Genomic DNA, 21,589 nt, shown 5'->3' with positions numbered 1-21,589 from the left:
TGACCCATGTCACTGGGTTACGTGGCCATAGCCTATTGATGTGGGAATTTTGGTATCAGTTTTTATAAAAATAATAATAATTTTTTGTAAAAAATGTTTATTGATGATTTATTTTTCAGTCAATATTTTGTGCTTTAAAAAAACATTTTGCGGGTGATTCGGCAATAGTGGCCGATTGGATCAGGAGCGGGTGCACTAGGTCAGATCTACATCCACTTGTCTATGATGTATGCCACCTTTTGGAGGGTCTCGACTCAGTTGGGATCACACATGTATTACAGGAGGCGAACAGTGTGGCTGACTGGGTCACTTCCTATGCAACACATCACACTGGAGTTTTTGTATGGGATGGTACAGCCCCCATCCCGCAGGGTCTTGCTCATGCTTTGTATTTTGATGCTTCAGGGCGCCCTCGCAATGCATAGTAAAACCCCGGTTTACCAAAAAAAAAAAATAAACATTTGGCATGTTTTGACCCACTATGGAGTATTATGTTACTTATTGGGCTTGTGTAGCTCACTATCATATTTTTTCTATTTTTCAGATCCAGATGCATGATCGTATAGGATTAGAAAGTGCGCTAGATTTTCCGAAGATTCTTTCAGTTATTGGCATTTAGTTAGACTAGTTAGAATATTTGATTTATTTTAACACATGTTACATTGGAGCTATTGTCAGAATAATTTGAATAATTTATTGATTAAATTTTTTTTAAAAAATTAGTATTGCTTTGATATAATCTGTAGCCTTGAATATCTATATGGTGGTGTCTGCGGCGTTCTGAATTCGGGGCGTGACTAATAGTGTGTTACAGTGCAAACCATGCACAATAGAGGATGCTCGATCTTGGCCAATTAGAACGCGCGCGTCCGTATATATAGTAATAGTATTTGGTTCTCTGTCGCCCCACGTGGGAGACAGGTGTCCGCAATCACATATGGTAACACATTGAGGTACTCCGTTTCCTTCTACTTGTAGTGACTAGTGGTAGGTCGCATTCATTCTAGTGGACTGAAGCGCTTCCGAAGGCCAAGCAAAATTGTTACGAAATGCAAGAGAAGTCCCAAAAATGATCCGCACCATAATTTCCGTAAAAATAAATTAAAATTATACATTACATATATTTAAAACATAAATATATATGTAAATCATTATTTATCTATTATTTTGCTATAATAGGCATTATATCATGAAAATAATACCCTTGTCTTGCACTTACATAATTCATTTTTTTAAAAAAATAAATATCTGCGCAAGATTATAAGTAATTTTTTGCTAATATTATCATGGATTGGTGCCTTTCGACGGTGGGCCGTACAAGTGGAGCGCCGGCGGGCGACGGGGCCCCGAAGGAATAAACAATTTGGCTGGCAGGCCCACTCTCTCCCCCGTTCCGTTCTCTTCTCCTCCCCCGGCGCCCACCTTCTCTCTATAAATGGAAAGCCTGGCTGGGTTCATATCTTCACGTTTCCTCTGATATTTTTGTTTTCTTGCCCTCTTAGATTCCATCGTCCCCTATTCCACGCGATAAAAATCGTAAGGCCTCGCCTTCGCCCATTCGAGCGAATCCGATCTTTTTGAGGCCGTTATCTCTTCTCAAGCCTTCTATTTCTTCTTTTTTTTTTTCTTTTGTTTTGAAAGAATCGAGAGAATCTAATATTCGCGAATTTTGTTGATTTCTTCGTTTATTCTTTCCCTTTTCTTTCTTTTTTTAATTAAAATCCTACTACATGGCTGGCTTGGGTTTGAGGTCTGGCTATTTATCTTTTGTTTCGTCTTCCTTTTTCCTTCTATTTGCTTTTTCTCGCGAAAATATGGCTTTGGTTCTTTCTTCTTTTTTCAATGTCCCCTTTTTTTCGTTCGATTTTGCCTTTTTAGTGAAATCTATGTTCCACATTATGTACTCTCTTTTTTTCCAAATGCAGGTGCTTTTTGATGTGACTATTTTTTCTCTCATTATAGAAAAAAATAAAAAAATATTTTTTTTGCATGTATGCCTTCCAAAATATATAAAATTATATGAATATCATCGTAAAATTGCTATTTACATATATATCATCATAAAATACTTATTTTGCATGTATATCCTTCTTTTTCTTTTTTTATACATATATCCATACCATCTAATGTAGTTAAAAAATAAATGATTTACATTTAAAATGACTGAAATACCATTACCAAATAGACACGCAAAAAGAAAACTTTATAAGGATACAAATACAAATAGCAACTCTGCAAGGGTATTCATGCAATTATGCATATTTAGGAGAGTATACACTTAAAAAAATTCAATAAAAATAATCAAAATTTAGTAAAGATAATTCAGTTTTCTTAATGAAAAAAGGTGACAAGAAAAGATTAATACTACCATGTCACATGATCTCATGTTAATATCAACTCTTATAGAATAGACCATGTTGCTTTTACGAAATTCTTGCCTAAAACATAAACAACAACTCAATATTTACAAATTACTAAAAAATATTTTACTAATCTAAGTATCTATAATTAATTTAAATTTGAGATTCTTTCATTTTTAAAAATGATGAATAATATATAGGTATCATAGATTTAATAATGATAATTATATCAAAATCAAGAGGAGAATAGCATTACTAAAATGATCACTTAATATTCTAACTTGACCGAGTAATGATTTTAAAAAGAAAATTGGTAGTATTGCTCAATCTTTATTTGATTTGTCGATCCAACTGAATCATAAAAGACTTAGCAAGTGTCAATCGAGTTTCAATCTTTCTTTAATAGATTTTTTGACTGTATACGCTTCTAAGTATGAGAAATTGTATGAATATCCTTGTAAAGTTGTTATTTGAGTGTATACCCTTATAACTTTTTTCTACATATCTATCTATAAGGGTATTTCAGTTATTTTAGTTTTGAGCTATTTATTTTTTAACAATGTTAGATGGCACAGATATATATCAAAAAAGAAAAAAAAGATATACAAGCAAATAGTAATTTTACGAAGGTATTCATATAATTTCATATATTTAAGAGGGTATATATGGAAAAAAAAATTCAAAAAAAAATTATTTTTCTTTTTCTTTTATTCTCCTTGTTTGTTTTTTTTTTTTCAACTTTATAAAAGTGGACGAGCTTTAATTAAGTTTTCTTTTAAAAAAAATTTGATCTGGGTCTTGCAATTTTTTTTAGTGTTTCTGGGATCCAGTGATGTCAGGAGCTCTGGATCTTGCTTTTGCTGTGGGAGGAAGCATCGACAAGAAGGGAGTCAAGTCGGCAGTGGAGCAGTATGTTTCTCGCCGTGCCCTCTGTCTTTTTTTCATCATAATTCAATAGTGTTGGACATAGATAGCTATGAGTATGTTTGATCCGGGGAGAATGCCATTTTTATCTTATCGTTATGAGCATATTGTACCACATAAGTTTTGACAACGGATCACAGTTATCAACTGTGTTGAAGGAAAAAGGAAAAAGAAGTACAATAGTACAATAGTACTTTTCTTTAATTATTCTCAAGGATTAATGTAGCTTTTGTGAATAATAGTTTGTGATAAGGACCCTTGCTATTTGGCCTATAACATGTACATGTGTCCATGCAGAATCTTCTTATGAAGCATCTGGCCTAAATTTTCCTTCTTTTAGGCTTATAAAACAATAATGTAATTTGACAAGTGAAACAATAATCGCATTCTTCATGCCCTTCCTTTCTGCTAGTGGTGTCTATGCATTCCTCAACTTTACAAGCTCGAATCTTTGCTGTCCCTATAATTTTAACAAAATAACCTTGTGGCTGCCGTTACTGATTTGACAATCCACAAACAAAATGATGTGAACAAAAGATGGACTATTGATGTTTCTTCCTGGAGTTTACAACATTTTGTTCACTATTAGTTCTTTCTGAGCGCAATTATCTGTAAATTGATTTCTGGTATTTTTCTTTAATTGTGTATAATTTTTCTTTTCCTAGGTATGAGAACTATCATGGCTATTTTGGAGGGGATGAGGAAACAAGAAAAGCCAACTACAATGACATGGTAAGACAACTTATCTATTTATTTCTTGTTTAATTGTTGGATTTAACTCCAATACAAAGCTTTGTTCATTTTATCATTTATATAAAACTCGTTGCCAGCATTAAAAATATGATCCCATGGTTTAGAGTGTTACTTATGGTTTAGAATGGCTTTGGCTAGTAGAATGACAGTATCGATCATAGGAATGTTGACTTGCTGGCCTAAGTTGTGTAGGTAGATGGTTAAAATGGACAAAGTAGATTACTTTAAGGGTATTTGGGCTTATAGGATCAAAGATTGAAATTTACCAAAAAAAAAAAAAAAAAGATTGAAAGAAGGATGTAGAAGACTGCGTTGTCAAGTGGAAGGGTACTTATGCAAGACATAAGATCTGACGCCGTAGAGGAACAGAGATCTGATATGCCTGATCTGATGCAGGAAATAAAAGTTTGAAGAAAAATTGACATGGAAAGCTGGTTCCCAAAGTTAATTCTAAGATTCTTGTGACTAGAGGAATTCCAAGCAACTAGTTTTATGGCTAACGTGCACAAGATAAGACAAATCTGAAACCATTGATATGACAGCAATTTATAAAAAGAAGAACAAAAGAAAGAACAAGAATTAAGGAAAAAACATGTGCTAACGTTGTGATCTTATCGCTATGCCTGTTATCTAAAAAAAAGTTAAATATCTGAAGAAATTGAGGCTTGCTTGGTTCATAAAATGATGTTGAAAATCGGTTTACTAGGATAGGAGGAAGTTACTAAATTGTGCAGTTTTATGTGAACTTTTCTAGACTCCATAGATAAGAAATAAACTATGGCCACCTTCAATTTGCTGCCATGTATGGACATATTGTATGCATATTTTTATTATACTGGAAAAAGATAAATCCAAGAGTCCTGAACCAACCACAACTCTTCAAAAGTCACATTAAAGTAGGAATATGTTATAGCTATTCCACTTCAAATATAACTCCTAACTATGTCAGAGATTGTTTATGGTTGTTTATGCAGGAAAAATAGAAACAGAAAAAACTATGCCTGTGGGAATGGTTATGCCTCAAGTTTTTCCAATTCCGTTTGGCTACGATGTTTGGAAGATTTTTGGAATAACTTCTGAATAAGGATTCTTTTATCCAAAAAAAATGTAAAAAGTGGGCATTAACAATTCCTTTATGGCCATGAATAGTTTATGACAACTCTCCTATGAAATACTTAAGCCTATTATAAGCAAGTTTGACTGACATAACCATTTCTCACTTATGCCTACCTTTTTCGTGCATTTGATTCAGGAACAAGAAAAATGGGAACACAAAACTTATGCCCTTGGGAATAGTTACGCTTTGAGTTATTCCAATTTCTGTTTGGTTATAATTTTTGGGACACTTTTTGGACGAGAAATTTTTGTTCATAAAAAAATAAAAAGTAGATATGAAAGATGCCTTTATGCCAAGGAGTAGCTTATGACAGCTCCCCATTGGAATGTTTATGCCTGTCATAAGCAAGTTTCACCAGCATAACTCTTCCTTGGTTGTGCCTATTTTCAAAAGGCTGTTTGGCAAGAATAAGGCCTATTCCATGCCCTATGCCTGCTTTATGCTCAAAAATGCGGCCTAAAGGTTTTACAAACAATTTTAAAAACAAAAAGGTTTCATCATTATTTCTGTTCAGTCTATTTCAATTCTTATTGGAATTTTAAAAACAAAAACAAAGGCACTATCAAAAAGGTAACTAGTGTCAATTGTCAAATTACTGGCATTTAACGTTTCTTAATTTTTTTCTGGTATATGAGAGTTTGCTATGACTTGTATAAGCAGCAAAAATCAAGATCATGAGATGGCAGATGCAGTGTATTTTTAAAGATTGCAATCTGAATACATGTATGTACGTATGTATGTATGTACAAATATAATATGGACTCTTATACTTTCAAATTCTGGTTTTTATACTTTGTATTTATACCTTCATTTTTTATTAAACAGATTTTTATGTCAGGATAAGGACAAATATTGTATGATAGGTTAGGATACCTTGGTCATGACTTGGATGTTTACTGTTGAAGCCTTAAGGTACTTGTGATCAGGTATCAGCTATAGCTGACAGTTTTTGAGATTAGTTGAAGGGATAAATTTGGTCCATGAAATTGTATAATTATATCTCTTCAAGTTGAATATCCAAACAAGACCCTTTTTTCAGGGCTAAGTTTAGTTTTTTCTCAAAGCGAAGTTTTTGCTCTAGTTTTTACTGATACATGGATTAATTGCAATGGATTCATTTTTAAGGTTTTCATATTTGATTATGGATAAAAGACTATATGCAACACTTCTGATTTAGAGAAAAGATGTCCGCATCAGTGTCAATTTTTAACTAAGTATGCACTGATGACGTGATGCTTGTTTGTCTTGTGAAGGAATCTGGATGAAAATATTGGAGCAATGTTTGTTCTTTGTAATCTGATGAAAAGATTTCAAAATATCATAACCTGTAGGATAAACTCATTTTCTATATCATTGAATAACTGCGAATTTGAATCCAGCATGAAACAGTCAATGTGGTTTTGACCATATCCTTGCAAAATCTAACTAAATGCTTTTGGTATTTATTTGATATATTTCAGGTAAGCAAGTACTATGATCTTTCCACAAGCTTCTATGAATATGGCTGGGGAGAGTCCTTCCACTTTGCTAACAGGTTAGCACTACTTTAATTACTGACATTTAATTTATTCATCTTTCATCAGAAAAAAATACACTATGTTTATGGATCATTTCTTGATAATTGCTTAGAATTAATTATTTACTTTAATAATGTTTATGAAGATGGAAAGGGGAATCATTAAGAGAAAGCATCAAGCGCTACGAGCATTTTATTGCGCTACAACTAGGCTTGAAAAGGGGAATGAAGGTTTTAGTTGTCTTTCCTTTTGTGACTTACACGGCAAATCTTAGTAGGCAAGATGCTTTGTAGATAATGTATGCTTCTGTATATTTGTAAATACAGGTTTTGGATGTGGGTTGTGGGATTGGTGGACCACTACGGGAAATTGCTAGATTTAGGTAACCTTTTTTTCTCAACTTTGTTCCTGCAAGTTGTTTTTCTGTATTCCATTTTAAAGTTAAAATGGATCCTGTTGCATAATTATCATGTCGCATTTACTAGAGAAGCTGTTTTGAATCATATCGAAATTAGAGCAGCAAATTCTATCAGAATTCTGTTGTTAAACATGCTTGGGCAGGGATAGCACTAGGACAGGTCACATGCCTCACATTTTTAAGGAGGTATGTTACACTGCTATCATTAAGTGCTCATCGACAAGACGAGGTTAGGGTAAGTATGTGGATGCAATTGTTGTGTAAATACAACTTGATATGATGCTTAAATGAAAATTGAAGGCTAAAAAATTGCATAATCTGACCATTTCTGTTGATCCATTACTAAGACAAATCTATGGCAGTCTAATGTGATCAGAAAAAGGTGGGTAAGTTGAAAGGTTCTTCTGGGGTGTGATGTGTTCATTCATTATTTCAGATAAGTGGTCTTTGTTATTTTCTATACAACAGATCTAACTGTGGACCTCATGGAATAAAGCCCACAATATATTATGGTTCACAAAGTTGGCCAAGGGAGAAGCCTAACATATGCCATATGAGTGCTGAGAGGCCATGCTGAAGCTTATATGAAGTAAGTTTAGGATGGATGGTTTGGGGGCTGAGTGGGTTAGAGGAGGCTTGGACTTCAAATGGGGGTTAATAAACTGAGATAGTTTGACTTTTGCGATAATTAAAGAACCAAGAAGGCCTTAATGAGGACTGGAGCTCCAATTGCATTGAAAGTGTCAGGAAGGAGGAACCACGAAAAGTAACATGGCTGGTTGTGAGAATGGTCTAAAGTTGGTGGTGAAGCTTAGTTGTTAAGGTTACGTTTGTATGTTATAATGCATGATCTTGAGTAGAATTTCTCGGTGCAACTGGCAGGGGAAGCATGTACAGATATTTTTAAGAGTTAATTAGTTAAGAGGTACTGATTCTTAAACATAACCAGTAAATAAGTAAGATTTTATGCACGTAGACTTAACTGCTTCTATCATTCCCATGCTCTAAATTCTATTTTTGTCAGAAAAATAATAAATGCCCTCTGCTTTAGCATATTCTTATATTGATCAAAAGATTAAACTAGCAGTCATTTATCGTCCTTCAATGTCTTTCATTTGAGATCCTCTGTAGAATTAATATTTAAATCTTGCAAGCTCTTTTCTTGTTTCCCAAAACCTGGACTATTTTTCAACTTTTTATGGTTCTGGAGCAGATCCTCCGATAATGTGTCGTCTGTTTTAGATTTATATTTTGGAGAATAAATCATATGATTTGACATAAAAATCTTTTCTAGTTTTCCTAAATCACAGATAACTTGCAATTTCAGCATGGTGTTTATCTACAGATGTTGGTTTACTCTTGAGTGCCGTATCATTTTCACCGAGAAAAAAAAAACTAATTATGGAATTTTTTTGATACAAAATTATGGAAATTCTTTTATGGGTACATTGTTTGCTCCTGTACTGTTCTCTTCATCTCTAAATTTTTGCTTCATATGTTGTCAGTCATGATTAGATGAAGATATCCTGCTATTAATCAGTCGTGGCCGTTATAATGAAATTCTGTGCTAAATAGATGAAGATATTCTATGGCACTACAAGGCTTCATGCTTATCTATTACATCTTGTAAATGCAAATAGTTATGGATGTACTTATCTTAGAAATTAATAAACGCAATTTACCTCCCTTCTACCTGAAAAAAAAAAAACAAGAAGAGAATAGCTATGATAACTTCACATATTGAACTGTTGCAGCTTTGCATCCATTACCGGATTGTGCAACTGTGAGTACCAGATAAGAAGAGGCAAGGTTGTTAATACTTTCTGTCTTAACTATTCTAATACCTATTTGTCTTTCTTAATATCAACATGCATTTGAGACTTGATAGAAAACCTTTACTGACTGACAGTGTTCATTCCACAGGAGCTAAACCAGCTAGCAGGATTGAGCGAGTCTTGCAACATGGTTATGGTACATGTAGCTTTTTTTTTCTTTTCTCTTTTCTATCACTATTTTTCTATTTCTGGGGTTGTATTCTGCTATATATCTGTCTTTTTTTGCAAAAATTATTGCCGATTTCTCTCATTTAGAGGTATAATTTAGAATTTTAAATGTCTTTAACCTCTATAGTTAGAGGTATTATATAGAGATATAATTCAGTATGCTTGGTTAATATTTAGGATAATCTTCATGTCCTCCATACTCTTCACTTCTCATATATGCAGGGTGACTTCATGAAAATGCCATTCCCCGATAACACTTTTGATGCGATATACGCTATAGAAGCAACATGTCATGCACCAGATGTGGTAATTTGCTGATTCAAATGCTTATGTACACGTTTCGAATAGCTTATCTTTTGGCTGTATCTAAGGTTTGCTATGCCAATACCGGACTCCGTACCGATGCTACACTAGCATACTATCAGTACGGTACAAATTTTTTTTAGCATACCGAGGGTCGGTACACCAGCGGTACCGATACACTGGTATGATACGGTATGTCCGGTACCGTTCGGTATGGTATGGTATGACATAACGTGATTGGATCATACCTTCTTCATATATTTCTAATGCTTTTTTGCCCGTTCCAGCTTGGCTGCTATAAGGAGATTTATAGAGCACTGAAGCCTGGCCAGTGTTTTGCGGCCTATGAGTGGTGCTTGACCGATCACTTTGATCCGACGAATGAAAGTCATCAGAAAACTAAGGCTCTAATCGAGCTTGGTGATGGTCTCCCTGACATAAGAACTACAAACCAATGCCTTGAAGCCTTAAGGCTTGCTGGATTTGAGGTAAAAGATTACACAGCATATATTGGTCCTTAATGCTTCCTCTATATAAAGGTATGTGAGACTCTAATATGCAATTGCTTTCTCACAGGTCGTATGGGCGAAGGATTTTGCATTAGATTCTCCTGTGCCATGGTATTTGCCCTTGGATCCAAGGCGTCTCTCCATGACAAGCTTTCGATTGACTGCTGTTGGACGTGTCATTACCAAAACTATCGTAATTGAGATCACTACGACACTACTTGTTCCATATCTCTTTCCTCTTCTTCTTTCTTTTTGCTTGTTATTAAATATTGTTCATTTTGGTGTTCTGTAGGTTAAGACACTAGAATTTGTGCATCTTGCTCCGGAGGGAAGTGGGATAGTATCATCAGTGCTGGAAAAGGCTGCTGAAGGGCTTGTGGAAGGTGGAAGGTAAGTAAAATATTTTTTTCCAGTTTACTTGCTGTAATTTCTGGATGCTCCCAATCTTCCTGTGCATTGGTGTTTGCCCCCCTTATTCGTGTCGGTTTCAATGATGAAACCCCTACAATGAGGTAATATATAAAACTGATGGATGCAGGAAAGAAATTTTCACCCCGAATTACTTCTTCCTTGCCCGGAAACCCCTTTGATAATTTCGTGGAGCAGCTTCGTCAGCCATGGCTGCTACTTAACGACGGGGGATTTGCCATGATTCTATCTATATATGCTTTCCTTTTCCTTTTCCTTTTCCTTATGGTTGCTGAATATTATGTTAGCTTGCCATCTTGTGGTCTTCTGTAATTGCTTCTATCAAGTATATGTTCTTTTGGCTCTTGTTACTCCACCAAGGGCTTTGTTAGTGTTGTACGTCTTTGGGTGCCATAGAATGAAGACAGGTCGTGGCAATATGGCCATAGAACTCCTTTTCCATTGCCAACCTAGTATTTTATGAGAAGCTCCTCTTCGTGCGCGCTACTAATTAAATTCGAATGTGAAGAACGGGGCTACAGATCCTTTTGAAGCATGCCTCATTCTAGTTATCTCTAGAGGCAAGAGATGATACATTCGGGGCTATGGCTATGGGTATGGTCTTAGATTCTCATTGCCTCTAAGAATAGAAGTCACCGAGTTACGTTTGCCATTTAACTTTCTTTTATTGCACCGTAAGAGAAACTTTTCTTGTCATTTCTTTGTATCGAGCAAACAAAATTAAAAGGAACGTTATGTGTTATTGCAAGACAAGGGATTACGAATTGTACAAATTGTAGATGTGGTCGATGGAGTCATAACAAATTAACAATAGGATGCCAGGTCAATGGCTTTCCAGCTGGACATTTGGCAGTTTCATCTTTCTCACTTCTCAGGTCTCTCAGTTTTGTGGGCCCAAGCAAGCATAAGGCTTGATAGCCTAAGAGATTTAGTTGCCAATGTCCAGCCCATGAAAAAGCCAACCCTGATATCAAGAAATAAGGTGAATAAAAAATAAAGGGACTACTAGGGCAGCAGATTGTGTAGCCTCTTATTTGGCTAACCATTCTGGAGAGACTCTGTGGCCGAAAAGAGGGTACCATCCAGTGCCCTCCGAGACTTGTTATTTTTTAATTTTTTTGGATATATTCGTACCCGATATATATGATACATCCTTTTAGCAAAAAAATTAAAATAGAGTAAAAGTTCTTTTGCATAAACAAGGCCAAACAATTTTGCCTTTTAATTATAAAAATCAAATAGCAACCCATTTTGATCCATTAAATTTCTATCTGTGACTTATGGTTTGACTACCTGAAAGCCAACTTGATTATCCTTTTATTAAAAAATTATTAGTAAGGATAACCTTTTCTTGCTTTTAACCATTTTCTTGTATCATTATTTGTTTAATAGCTTAAGGTTCATGAGATCCTATTATAGGTACTCTTATGGATCTAACATCGAGTATGGACATAGTGTTTTAATTGAGTCTTGGGTTTGATTTTGGATAATGCATCCTGACCTAATGATTTATGACAACCCCTAATGATGCCCTCATTGGAGGCATTATGAAGGGGGAAAAAGTCTCATCTCATCATGTTTTTGGTGGTCGTTCAATTTACAAGTACAGTGACAATACAAGTCTCACCATAACGTTCGTGGGAACAGTTTGTCGAATGGTAATCAGCCTATTTTGAGAAGATTCATGATGAACCCACGGCAATTCAGTGGTTTCCACCGTGAAACAATATTCGCTCGGATGATATATGGGCAGGCTTTTTGTCTAAAAATCAGGCAATTTTGAACAGAAAAAAACACCCATAATGATGGTCGCGAACTTGAACTTTCAGCTACGCGATTGCAAGATCCGCTCTTTGATGAGGAGACGGTTGATGCTGCATCGCTGCTGCTAAAAAAAAAAAAAAATGGTGGGCCGGCTGCTATGACTTTCTCTATCTACTAAGGATTTTCAAAAAAATAAGAGAAACAAAATGAGCAAGAATTATAGATATCTCATTTTCTCTATCCAAGAATAAATTGCAAGAACAAAAGTATATTTGACTCTATATTTTTTGTTTGAAAATAGCTTTCTTTTTCATTTCCACTTCGGTAGATTTTTTCATTTGACTATATATTTTACTAAGTTGTAGTTTTTTGAAAATAGCAGAAATTTCTGATAGAACAATCTATATTTTAAACTTGATCGTAGCAAGATATAATTCGTTCTTGAATTGAGAAAGTGTCAAAATTTATGTTATTTATTTATCCAGGGATGAGCCAATCAGCTTGCGTTCATACATATGACAGGCAAGATTTCTGAAAACTATACTTCTGCTCTCTTGTCTCGGTTTTCATGCGATCATCATAAGATAACCGATCAGTGGGACGACTATCTTCAATATGGGCATGCCATAATCTCCACCAAAGGATCTTCCCATTGAAAGGTGAGCTTAGCAAGATCCGTGAGCTTTAATGGTCATTCATGTCTTCCCATCAAGTACCAAACAACCATTGCATTGAATCCATTCCATATACCACGAATTCAATGGATTAGACTTTGTCATACTCATTAGACCCAATCTGACCTGATTTAAAGAACCCGTAGGGCCAGGTCGGATTTTAAAATTAGACCCGTTCCATTATTTGAGTCAGGTCTGGGTATACTAAATTTTGACTCGATCTGACCCGACCCGACTGGTTTGATGTTTAGGGTAATTTTGGGTTTCTCACTCTATGATCCGGATCCAACCTAAACTGGACATGAATTTTTTGGGTTGGGACTGAGTCATATATGGATCCGATCCAACTCAAATGACCTGTTGGGTCAAAAATTATAGCCGTGGACCTGACCCGACCTGATTTTCTATTGAGTTGGATTTGGGTCCAAAATTAGAATCCAAATAAGGAATCGAGTTGGGTTAGGGTTACTCATGATCTGGGCCAACCTAATCTATTTGCATTTGTATTGATGCGAGACCCCAAACTATATTTTCGTCCCTTTGGCCGGTGATTAATAATTCTAATGATCACATGGTTCATATTACCATCTTCTCAGAAATTATTAATCATCCTTCTCTCACCTTCTTAGAGATATATACAACTACTCCAAGAGAGCAGTACGAGTCATCTTCTCAGAAGATATTACTCATCCCTCTTCTCACCTAGGGCTCATTTGGTTCGCGAAAAAAGAAGGGGAGAAAGTGTGGTCAACGGAAAAGTAAAGAGATGCCTCTTATTTGGTTAGAGTTTTCAAAGGAGAGAGACGGAAAAATTGTATTCCCATGAAAATATGATTCTACGTTTCATGAAAAACTATTTTCCATGAGAAATATAAAAAAGTTACTTTTTCGTAAGCCGTAAATCAAAATATTTTTATTTTTTTCTAAAAAGATCCTTCAGCATTAAAAAGACACTAAAAATTTAATTTTTATTAAAAATATAATAGAAATTATACATCACAAGGTTCAAGATTACCATATTCTTAGAAATTATTAGTCATCCATCTTCTCACCTGCTTAAAGATACCAACTACTCCGAGAGTGCAGTACGAGTCCATCTTCTCCGGAGTTATTGCTCATCCCTCTTCTCACCTACTTATAGTTATTGCTCATCCTCACCTGCTTCGAAAGATACTTCCACCAAGGGAGCAGTAGGACGAGTCATTTTCTCAGAAGTTATTGCTATCATTCTTCTTCTCACTTGTAGATATTTCCAACATACTCTAATATATTCCGCTTTGAGAACTAATGAATGCGGCGGATGAATGATGGCGATTGGAATGCTTTAAGAGCTGTGCAGTGGGTGATCCGATTGTGGATTCGCGCGAAGAAACGTGAATCCCTCTTTGGGGGGCAAAGATACATCATACGAGCGACCAGTGCGGTGATCCGCGTGGGAGTCGCGGTCATGATCCAATGTTGGAACACCATGTATTCGTACAGTGGTGAATCCAACGGCCCAGAAATTATACTGTGCACCGCCGCACATCGCCGTGCACACCATCAATTATAGCCGCACATTTCTATAGCAATGCATCAAGATGCACGCTTGATGTTTTACCAAGACGATGGGCGCAATAAGACTATGGTCAATGTTCTAAGACCGAAAGACCGTAACGCTGTTTGAACAGAATGAGGAGATAGGTAGTCAGATGGTTTCACCGACACAAACACGACTGTAGGTTTTTGCAACCGTGAGTACGTGTGTTTAGTCCCACATCGGGTAGATCTCAAGTACTTATACAAAATCAAGAAATCTAAAAATATCTAAGTTGTTACAAATAGTATCAGAACGGACCCAGCTCATAACATATGTAGACTAGGAGATATTGCAGCATGGATCCGATGTTGTTTAGCAATTCGAAAAACTGAAAGAATTTATCGGGTCATTGAAAAATGGGGGGGGGGGGGGGGGGGGGGATACCCCCACAATAAAACCCTCAATTTCTTAATCTAAAACGAGCTTTAAGGTAGGTTAAAGCTCGTTTGTGGATGATTTATCGTTGGAGTGATGAAATCGCGTTATAGCGCGATTTCGTCTAAAAAGTTAAACCTTAAAATGATACGTAGTGTCATTACAGTGCGCATGTGTGCGCGAATAAGTAAATCCCCCCGAGGGGGCAGGGGGGTAACGTCCAATTCTCAGGTGACAGGTCCAGTTGAAGACCAGATATCCCCCCGAGGGGGCAGGGGGGTAATGTCCGCCGAATTCGTCGATCGAATCGGGCGCCCCGGAATGTCGAATGAAAATAGGTGGCCGGGTTCTCTTTAAACAACCCTCTTTATATGATAGGCCCGGCCCCCTTCCCCCTATCCCAACAGACATATCAAAATTTTCAAATTCAAGACGTTAGATAAGGGCAGATTTTTGAGACGAACGAATAGAACCAACACAAGATCTAATAAAGATCCATCAGCAGTGAAGATAGAGGGGTTACCTGAAAGAGGAGCAGTGCCATGTAACAGAGAGCCAGCCATTACCAGTCATATGATTCGAGGCACCTCCATCAAATAACCATAAGTGAGACCCATACCAGAGATAGAGGTCGAAGATAAAGCTTGGACAAGGTGAGGGAGAAGTTGCTGTATGAGGTCCAGTGACACCATAGTTGGACAGATGGAGATGGTGCGGAGGACAACCCAATGGCAACGAAGACAACATCCGGGGAAGAAGTCACTGCAGGCGTAGTTGTACCTTGAGTTGGGGATGAGCGAGGTGAGAATGATTTCTTCCGTTTGGCAGGACAATTGAACGTGCCCCAACTCATATGAAATGGGTTCAACGTCCTATTTTGAAACCCGTGGAAGAAGAGGATGAATCGAAATATAGCTGCTATGCCAAAACATGGTGCAAAGAACCTAAAGCCCTTCTTTCTTTAAAGTTCCTCCTAGATACATGGCTTAACTTACATACCTGGGCCCGGCTCAACATTCTTGGAAAACAATCAAATCTAGGCTTTTCAATGACTTGGCCATTCAATCTTGTGAACTAATCGAGACCGAAATTGGATAAAGAGATACGAACGGAGAGAAATAACCAATCGATGAAAGAACATGAAACCATTCTGTTTCAATAGAGGTACGGAAAACAACAGAAAAAGAGAAAAAAATGATTTTATTTCTCTGTTCCATCGTAATCAGTAGATCTCAGGGGTTATATATACTTGTGTATTACGTGATCCCTAAAATTATGCTAACATTAGGACAGAGTTTGGGATGAAGCTATTTAACAATATTTATTTAATAATATATATATATATAATTTATAAAAAATTTTAATTTACAATTTATTAAAAATTTAAAATTCATAATATATTTCTATGCTTGGTTTTGTTCTATTTCTACATGTAGGATAGACCTGCACTCGTTGCCGGGTGAGACATGGGTGCATGTGCCTTTTTTTCTTTTTTTTCTTTCTTTTTTTTTGGTGTAACGGGGACTCACACACTACGTGTGTGGGTGTAACCCATGAGATCAGAAAAAAATATAGAGTACAAAGGAGAAGGGACAATCATATGGTTCTTCCAAATAAAACCTCTGAAGTGATGGGCCGCATAAGATGCCACCCAGTCCGTCGCATTATTCGCCTCTCTGTAGATGTGTGTCGCTTGATAGGAGGCGCACTCGTCTAAATTACTGCAGATGTCGTGGAGCAGCCACATCTCACTAGCTGCGTGCCCGCGGTTCTGAATCCACTCGATCACTGTGGCAGAGTCTTCCTTAAGAAGAATATAGTCCGCACCCAACACCCGTCTCGCATAGGTAATGCCCTCCCATGTTACTCTAACACTACACAAAAAAAGTAAATTATCGACTCTTATTTGCCGACGCTTATTCCAAGCGTCGGCAAAAAATTTTTTCCGTCAACATTTGCCGACGCTTTTTAAAAGCGTCGGCTAATGACGACGCTTAAAAGCGTCGTCGAAGTCAATATGTAATTGACGTGACTTTTAACGTTGTTAAATAACAACGCTTAAAAGCGTCATTAAAAACGTCGTCGGAAGCCAAAAAATCACCCCATTTTAGTCCCATATCGGTGGATCTGAAAAAAAAAACTGTTTATATAGCCAAACCCAACCACTCCGCACGGATGTAATAAAGGTACCGATCGGGGAGGTTGTTTGTATTTCTGAATGGGGGAGAAGATGCAGACCGCAAATAGTAATTTTTTTGCAAATGGTAATTCGCGACGCTTTAAAGCGTCGGTAATTCGCGACGCTTTAAAGCGTCGGGAAAGAGCGACGCGTTAAAGCGTCGCTAAATTGAAATTAGCGACGCTTTTAAAAGAGTCGGAAAATATTTTTTCCACTGTAGCATAGGCGACGCTTTACCGACGCTTTGGAAAGCGTCGGGATGGTTTCTACCGACGCTTAAAAGCGTCGCTAATAGCCAAAAAAAATGTCGCTAATGTCCAAGTTTCTTGTAGTGATAAGCTCGGCACCCACGACGGACTGATCAGATATCTGCCGACCCCCGGCCGCCACGAATATGATCTCTTGGTCTCGGATGACAAATTCCGCACCTCTGCTTCTCCTTTCCGTATCAACATTGCCATAGAAGTTTACCTTAAGAAAGTCGGGGGGTGACGGCTCCCCAGGTTACGGTGCCTTTTTTCTGGAGGCCAAACGCTGCTTGTTTTGCATCGCTTTCAGCCCTTCCTTCTCCCTTCACAAGGTTGCTTTAGTTGGTTTGCCTCGTTGTCGTCCTTTCCTCCTCTCTTCCACCCAGCCCATGGGATGTAACAAAGTAGCAAAGTCTCATATTTAAACCACCTTGCTCCGCACAAATATTATACCAATGAACCTTGTGAATCCACCAGCTGGATGCATGTGAGGGAGTTCGGCAAAGCCAAACTCTTCTTCTGTGCATGCTTAATTTCCTTATGGGTAGTGCTTTATTGTTTTCATTTCCCTCACAAACTTGTTTTGATTTGGTGTTCTTTGTTTTTAGATGATGCTCATTAGGCTAAAAAACCACCTTGATAAAATAAGGCGGCTGCTGGTTTATATATAACCCAGAGTTTCATACAACTTGAGTTCTTGGTGAATTTTAGTAGCTAGGAAAAAAAGAAAAAAATGAAGAATGGAGAGAGACATTTTTTTCATTCAAAATGATCAGGCTTGGTAATTTGAGAGATGTCAGTAACTCTTAGCGTAGTTGCTTGGTAACTTATCCCTAAGGACTTTTCCGGTTGTCTCGAATTCAATTCCAGATATTGCTTCTTTTTGTCATAAAGATATCCTAATGTCCTGCAATTAAGATTGGTCGTTAAAATATATTCAGCTGGAGATCCTCCGATGCTTAGATCGAGCAGAATTTCGAGAGAAAACATGATAGACAAAAGAGAGATAGAAGTATGAGAATATAGTGTTCAGGTTTCTCACCATACTGAAAGAGTTTCCATGTCTAGTATTTATAGAAAAGAGGGTAAGAATCTACATGGTTACGACCGTGCCATTTGTGGACAAGCAATAATGCCATTTAATATCTTGGACGGAGTTCGGCTGGAAGCCATTTTATGTGTCACCGCGGGCACCATCACAAGAAAACATCATGTATTGGGTAGGGGTGGCAATCGGATCCGGTCGGGTCATAAACGGGTTGGGTCACATGTAGGTTGGGTCAGAAAATCATAAATATGAACCTGACCTGTTTATTAAACATGTCAGAAATTACAACCTAAACCTATCATGTTTAATAAACAGGTAACCCGATCCGACCTGTTTAACCTGTTTGCCCAGCCCGACCCGTTTAACCTATTTAGACCTGTTTAACCTGCCCAACCCGACCTGTTTAGACATGTTTAAACCCGTTTAACCTGTTTCGACCTGTTTAACCTGCCCAACAGTTAAACAGGTTAAACGGGTCAGACATCTAAAATCCGTATTCGACCCAATTAAAAACAGGTTAAACGGGTCGACCTGTTTACGACCCGAACCTATTTAGGCCAAACCCAAACCTGTTTATGGCGGGTCGAATACGGATCGGGTTGGCGGGTCGGGTCATATTTTGCCATCCCTAGTATTGGGCACAAATCATGATCGTCGGTTGCCGGGTTAATTAATTAATAAGCTTGCGCGTGTCTTATTCTAATTCATGTAAAACAGATAAAGGGCATGGTGTCAAAACTATTATGTAGTCAAAGAAAAGATTCATTAGATGGTGTGTCCGCTGGGATCTGCCTGGATGCATGTGTTTGGCGTTTGTCTTTTCCCTGTGGATCATGTCTGAAGCCTTCAAACAGACTGGCTTACCAATGTGAAACCACACGTGCCAACCCTCATTCGCTCTTATTCCGATTAGAGTTCCTTACTAATATTTATGAGCATGGATAGTTTGATGGCACCGTAGAATTCAATGCTTGTTGATTGTCATCAAGAGAGATGGATGGTTATCAAACAAAACAATCATATATAACATACATAAATATAACGCTGTTGACGATCATTCATTTTTAATAGTGATAGTTGTGATATCTGGCCCAGAATGGGCCGTCTAGGGCTCAAGCCGGCAGGCTCAACTGACTTCAGCCCATGGCTGAAAGAGAAGCTAGAAAAAGGATCGCGATCGCAATCCTTTGCTCCTGCTTCCTAAGGAAAACGGAGGCGATATTTGCCGTAGCCCCGCGGCGGCTCCGCGGCAGTTCTGCGGCTACTTTGGACGGCCCCCGATCTCGCTCAACCACCACGAGAAGTGCGGTGGTGAACGAGCTACAACCCTCTCAATAAAACCTCTCATCCCTCTGCCATTGACCCACCACCGAGCTCTCTCCTCCCTCCCCTCCCTCCTCCTCCAATGGCCGGTGTGCCACCCCGGCCGAGCGTCGTCCGAAGTCCTCCCCGTTTGCTTTGCTTCCTTTAATTCCTCTCTGTTTCGAGCGCTGATGCCACCAGTTGAGTAGCCGCGGCCGAGGTCCTTCCCATCCCCCCTCTCTATGTTTCCTGTTACCGAGTGTGTTCCCTTTTCCTGTTTCGTGTTGGGCCTTGTTCATCCATTGTGGGTTGTGTTTAGTTTGGGTTGTGTTCATCCATTTTGGACATGTTCATTCCCATTTTGAGCCAAGAGGAAAAAAAACTAGCTCTTGACTCTCCTTGATCGAGTAGATCTAGACCTTTCCCTAATGGTCGACTCGAACCACTCAGACCGAGCCCGTGATTAAAATCAGACCAAGACTTGGACCGAGATTCTCTCTCTAAGCCAGACATGGAGATCTTAGTTCAAAGCCCTGGCTTCCTTTTCTCAGATCCAAGTTGATCCCTAGGTGGACGCCTTGCACCGCCTCCATACCCGGACGGTAGACTGCCCTATTACTTCAACCCCAGCAAAATTTGATTATCTTTGATCTTTACCATTGAATCCTTCTTGCTCGGACCGATCTGGGCAATCAGGCATAATCAGAGCCATAGGTCTCGAGTTCGAAACCCAGGCATCACGTTGGGGGGGGGGGATTATTGGCGGAGGCCTGAGGGGCCGAGTCAACGTTGGCGGAGGCCTGGAGGGCCGAGTCAGTCCTGCCGCCTACCAACGTGGATGCGCTGGAGGAGTAGGGTGGGTTATACCACTAGGGGGTCCCTGAACCCACTGGCGAGGCCCTGTCGGAGTCCGGAGTTGGGCGAGGCTTGGTCGGAGTCGACTCGTGGCGCTATGGGCCCCTGCGCTAGTTTAAGGAAATAAAGTTGCGCCTTCACTAACACCTGCGGGTTTTGGTGTAATGGTAGTGTTCGGGTTAACGGGCACAACTCGCTCCGCTAACCCGTTTCACGCCCGATGCTTTTTTTTTTTTTTTTTTTCAACCCTACTGGGTTTGGGTTCCGCCTTGAGTTGAGGGGCGGTTTACTTGCCCTGTGGCGGCGGCCGGACTTCGCTGCAACGACTGCAGGGAAGGAGTTGCGGCGGCAGATGAAGGGCGGCTGAAAACAGTAGCCACTGGTGGTGTCGACAGACACGGGAACCCGGGCAGCGACGTTTCCGTGGGGATATGGCTCCTCCGACGGCGGGCTCGGGCCCTCACTAGGCGGTGGCGGCGGCGAGGGCGAGGACGTCCGACGGTGGCGGCGGTAGGCGCGGATGTGACGACGGGTGGGTAGACCTGGCGAAGGGGTTTGCCCCTGTTTCTTGTGCGAGAACCGAGAGAGGGAAGAAAGGATTTCCTTTTTTTTTTCTTTTTCTTTCTCCTCTGGTGAGACTCGAGAGGGAGGACTCGCACACACGGAAGCAGGGTGCGGGAGTTCTGCTTCGAAAGAAGAAAGGATCGGAACCCTTTATCGGATGGCAGGAAGTCTGACAGGTCAAGATGTTTTGTTGCTCCAATAAACTGGATCGGGGCTTTGGCAACAGGGGCAAAGCCGAGGCTCTGATACCAAAGCTGATGCAGGACGGAAGTACGGATTGAAATACAGAGAGAAAGAGGAGAGGAAGAGGGGAAGAAGAAGGGAAAGAGGAAAAGAGGAGGAGGAAGAAGAAGACCAATTTTTTCATTCATTAATTCATTAAACCCTAAACATCAGGATGGACCCATATATATAGGGTCACAAAATAACAAATAACCCCTACAAATAAAATAATTCCAAAAAGCTCCTAAAATGACAATATGCAAATAAACCCAAATGACAATATGCAAATAAACCCAATCAACATAAAATAAATCAATCTAAAATAAAATCAGGCTGGCTGAATCGGCTGGAACCCGCTGAGCTGGCTGGATCCTGTGGCGACCGGCTGACCTGGCACTGGTGTCCGCACCAAAGCTATTCTCTGCAGTGTTTAATTTTGACTCCCA

At 38.8% G+C, this 21,589-nt stretch overlaps 1 protein-coding gene across 1 annotated transcript; it reads left to right on the top strand.

The window, feature by feature from the left end:
* The first annotated feature begins 1,385 nt into the window (after nucleotides 1-1,385).
* Nucleotides 1,386-10,781, top strand: LOC120104527 (cycloartenol-C-24-methyltransferase 1-like). The gene is made up of 13 exons (XM_039115832.3): nucleotides 1,386-1,536; nucleotides 3,175-3,269; nucleotides 3,950-4,016; nucleotides 6,615-6,688; nucleotides 6,817-6,901; nucleotides 6,998-7,053; nucleotides 8,844-8,898; nucleotides 9,013-9,060; nucleotides 9,315-9,398; nucleotides 9,683-9,883; nucleotides 9,972-10,097; nucleotides 10,197-10,294; nucleotides 10,443-10,781. The coding sequence occupies exons 2-13, from the start codon at nucleotides 3,193-3,195 to the stop codon at nucleotides 10,492-10,494; spliced, it is 1,023 nt and encodes a 340-aa protein (XP_038971760.2). The 5' UTR covers nucleotides 1,386-1,536; nucleotides 3,175-3,192; the 3' UTR covers nucleotides 10,495-10,781.
* The last annotated feature ends 10,808 nt before the right edge of the window (nucleotides 10,782-21,589 follow it).

This window comes from Phoenix dactylifera, chromosome 9, assembly GCF_051530095.1.
Source record: "Phoenix dactylifera cultivar Ajwa chromosome 9, Ajwa_hap1_PhDact_Kaust_v1.1, whole genome shotgun sequence".
Classification (NCBI taxonomy): domain Eukaryota; kingdom Viridiplantae; phylum Streptophyta; class Magnoliopsida; order Arecales; family Arecaceae; genus Phoenix; species Phoenix dactylifera.
This window is presented reverse-complemented; position numbering and strand designations above follow the sequence as displayed.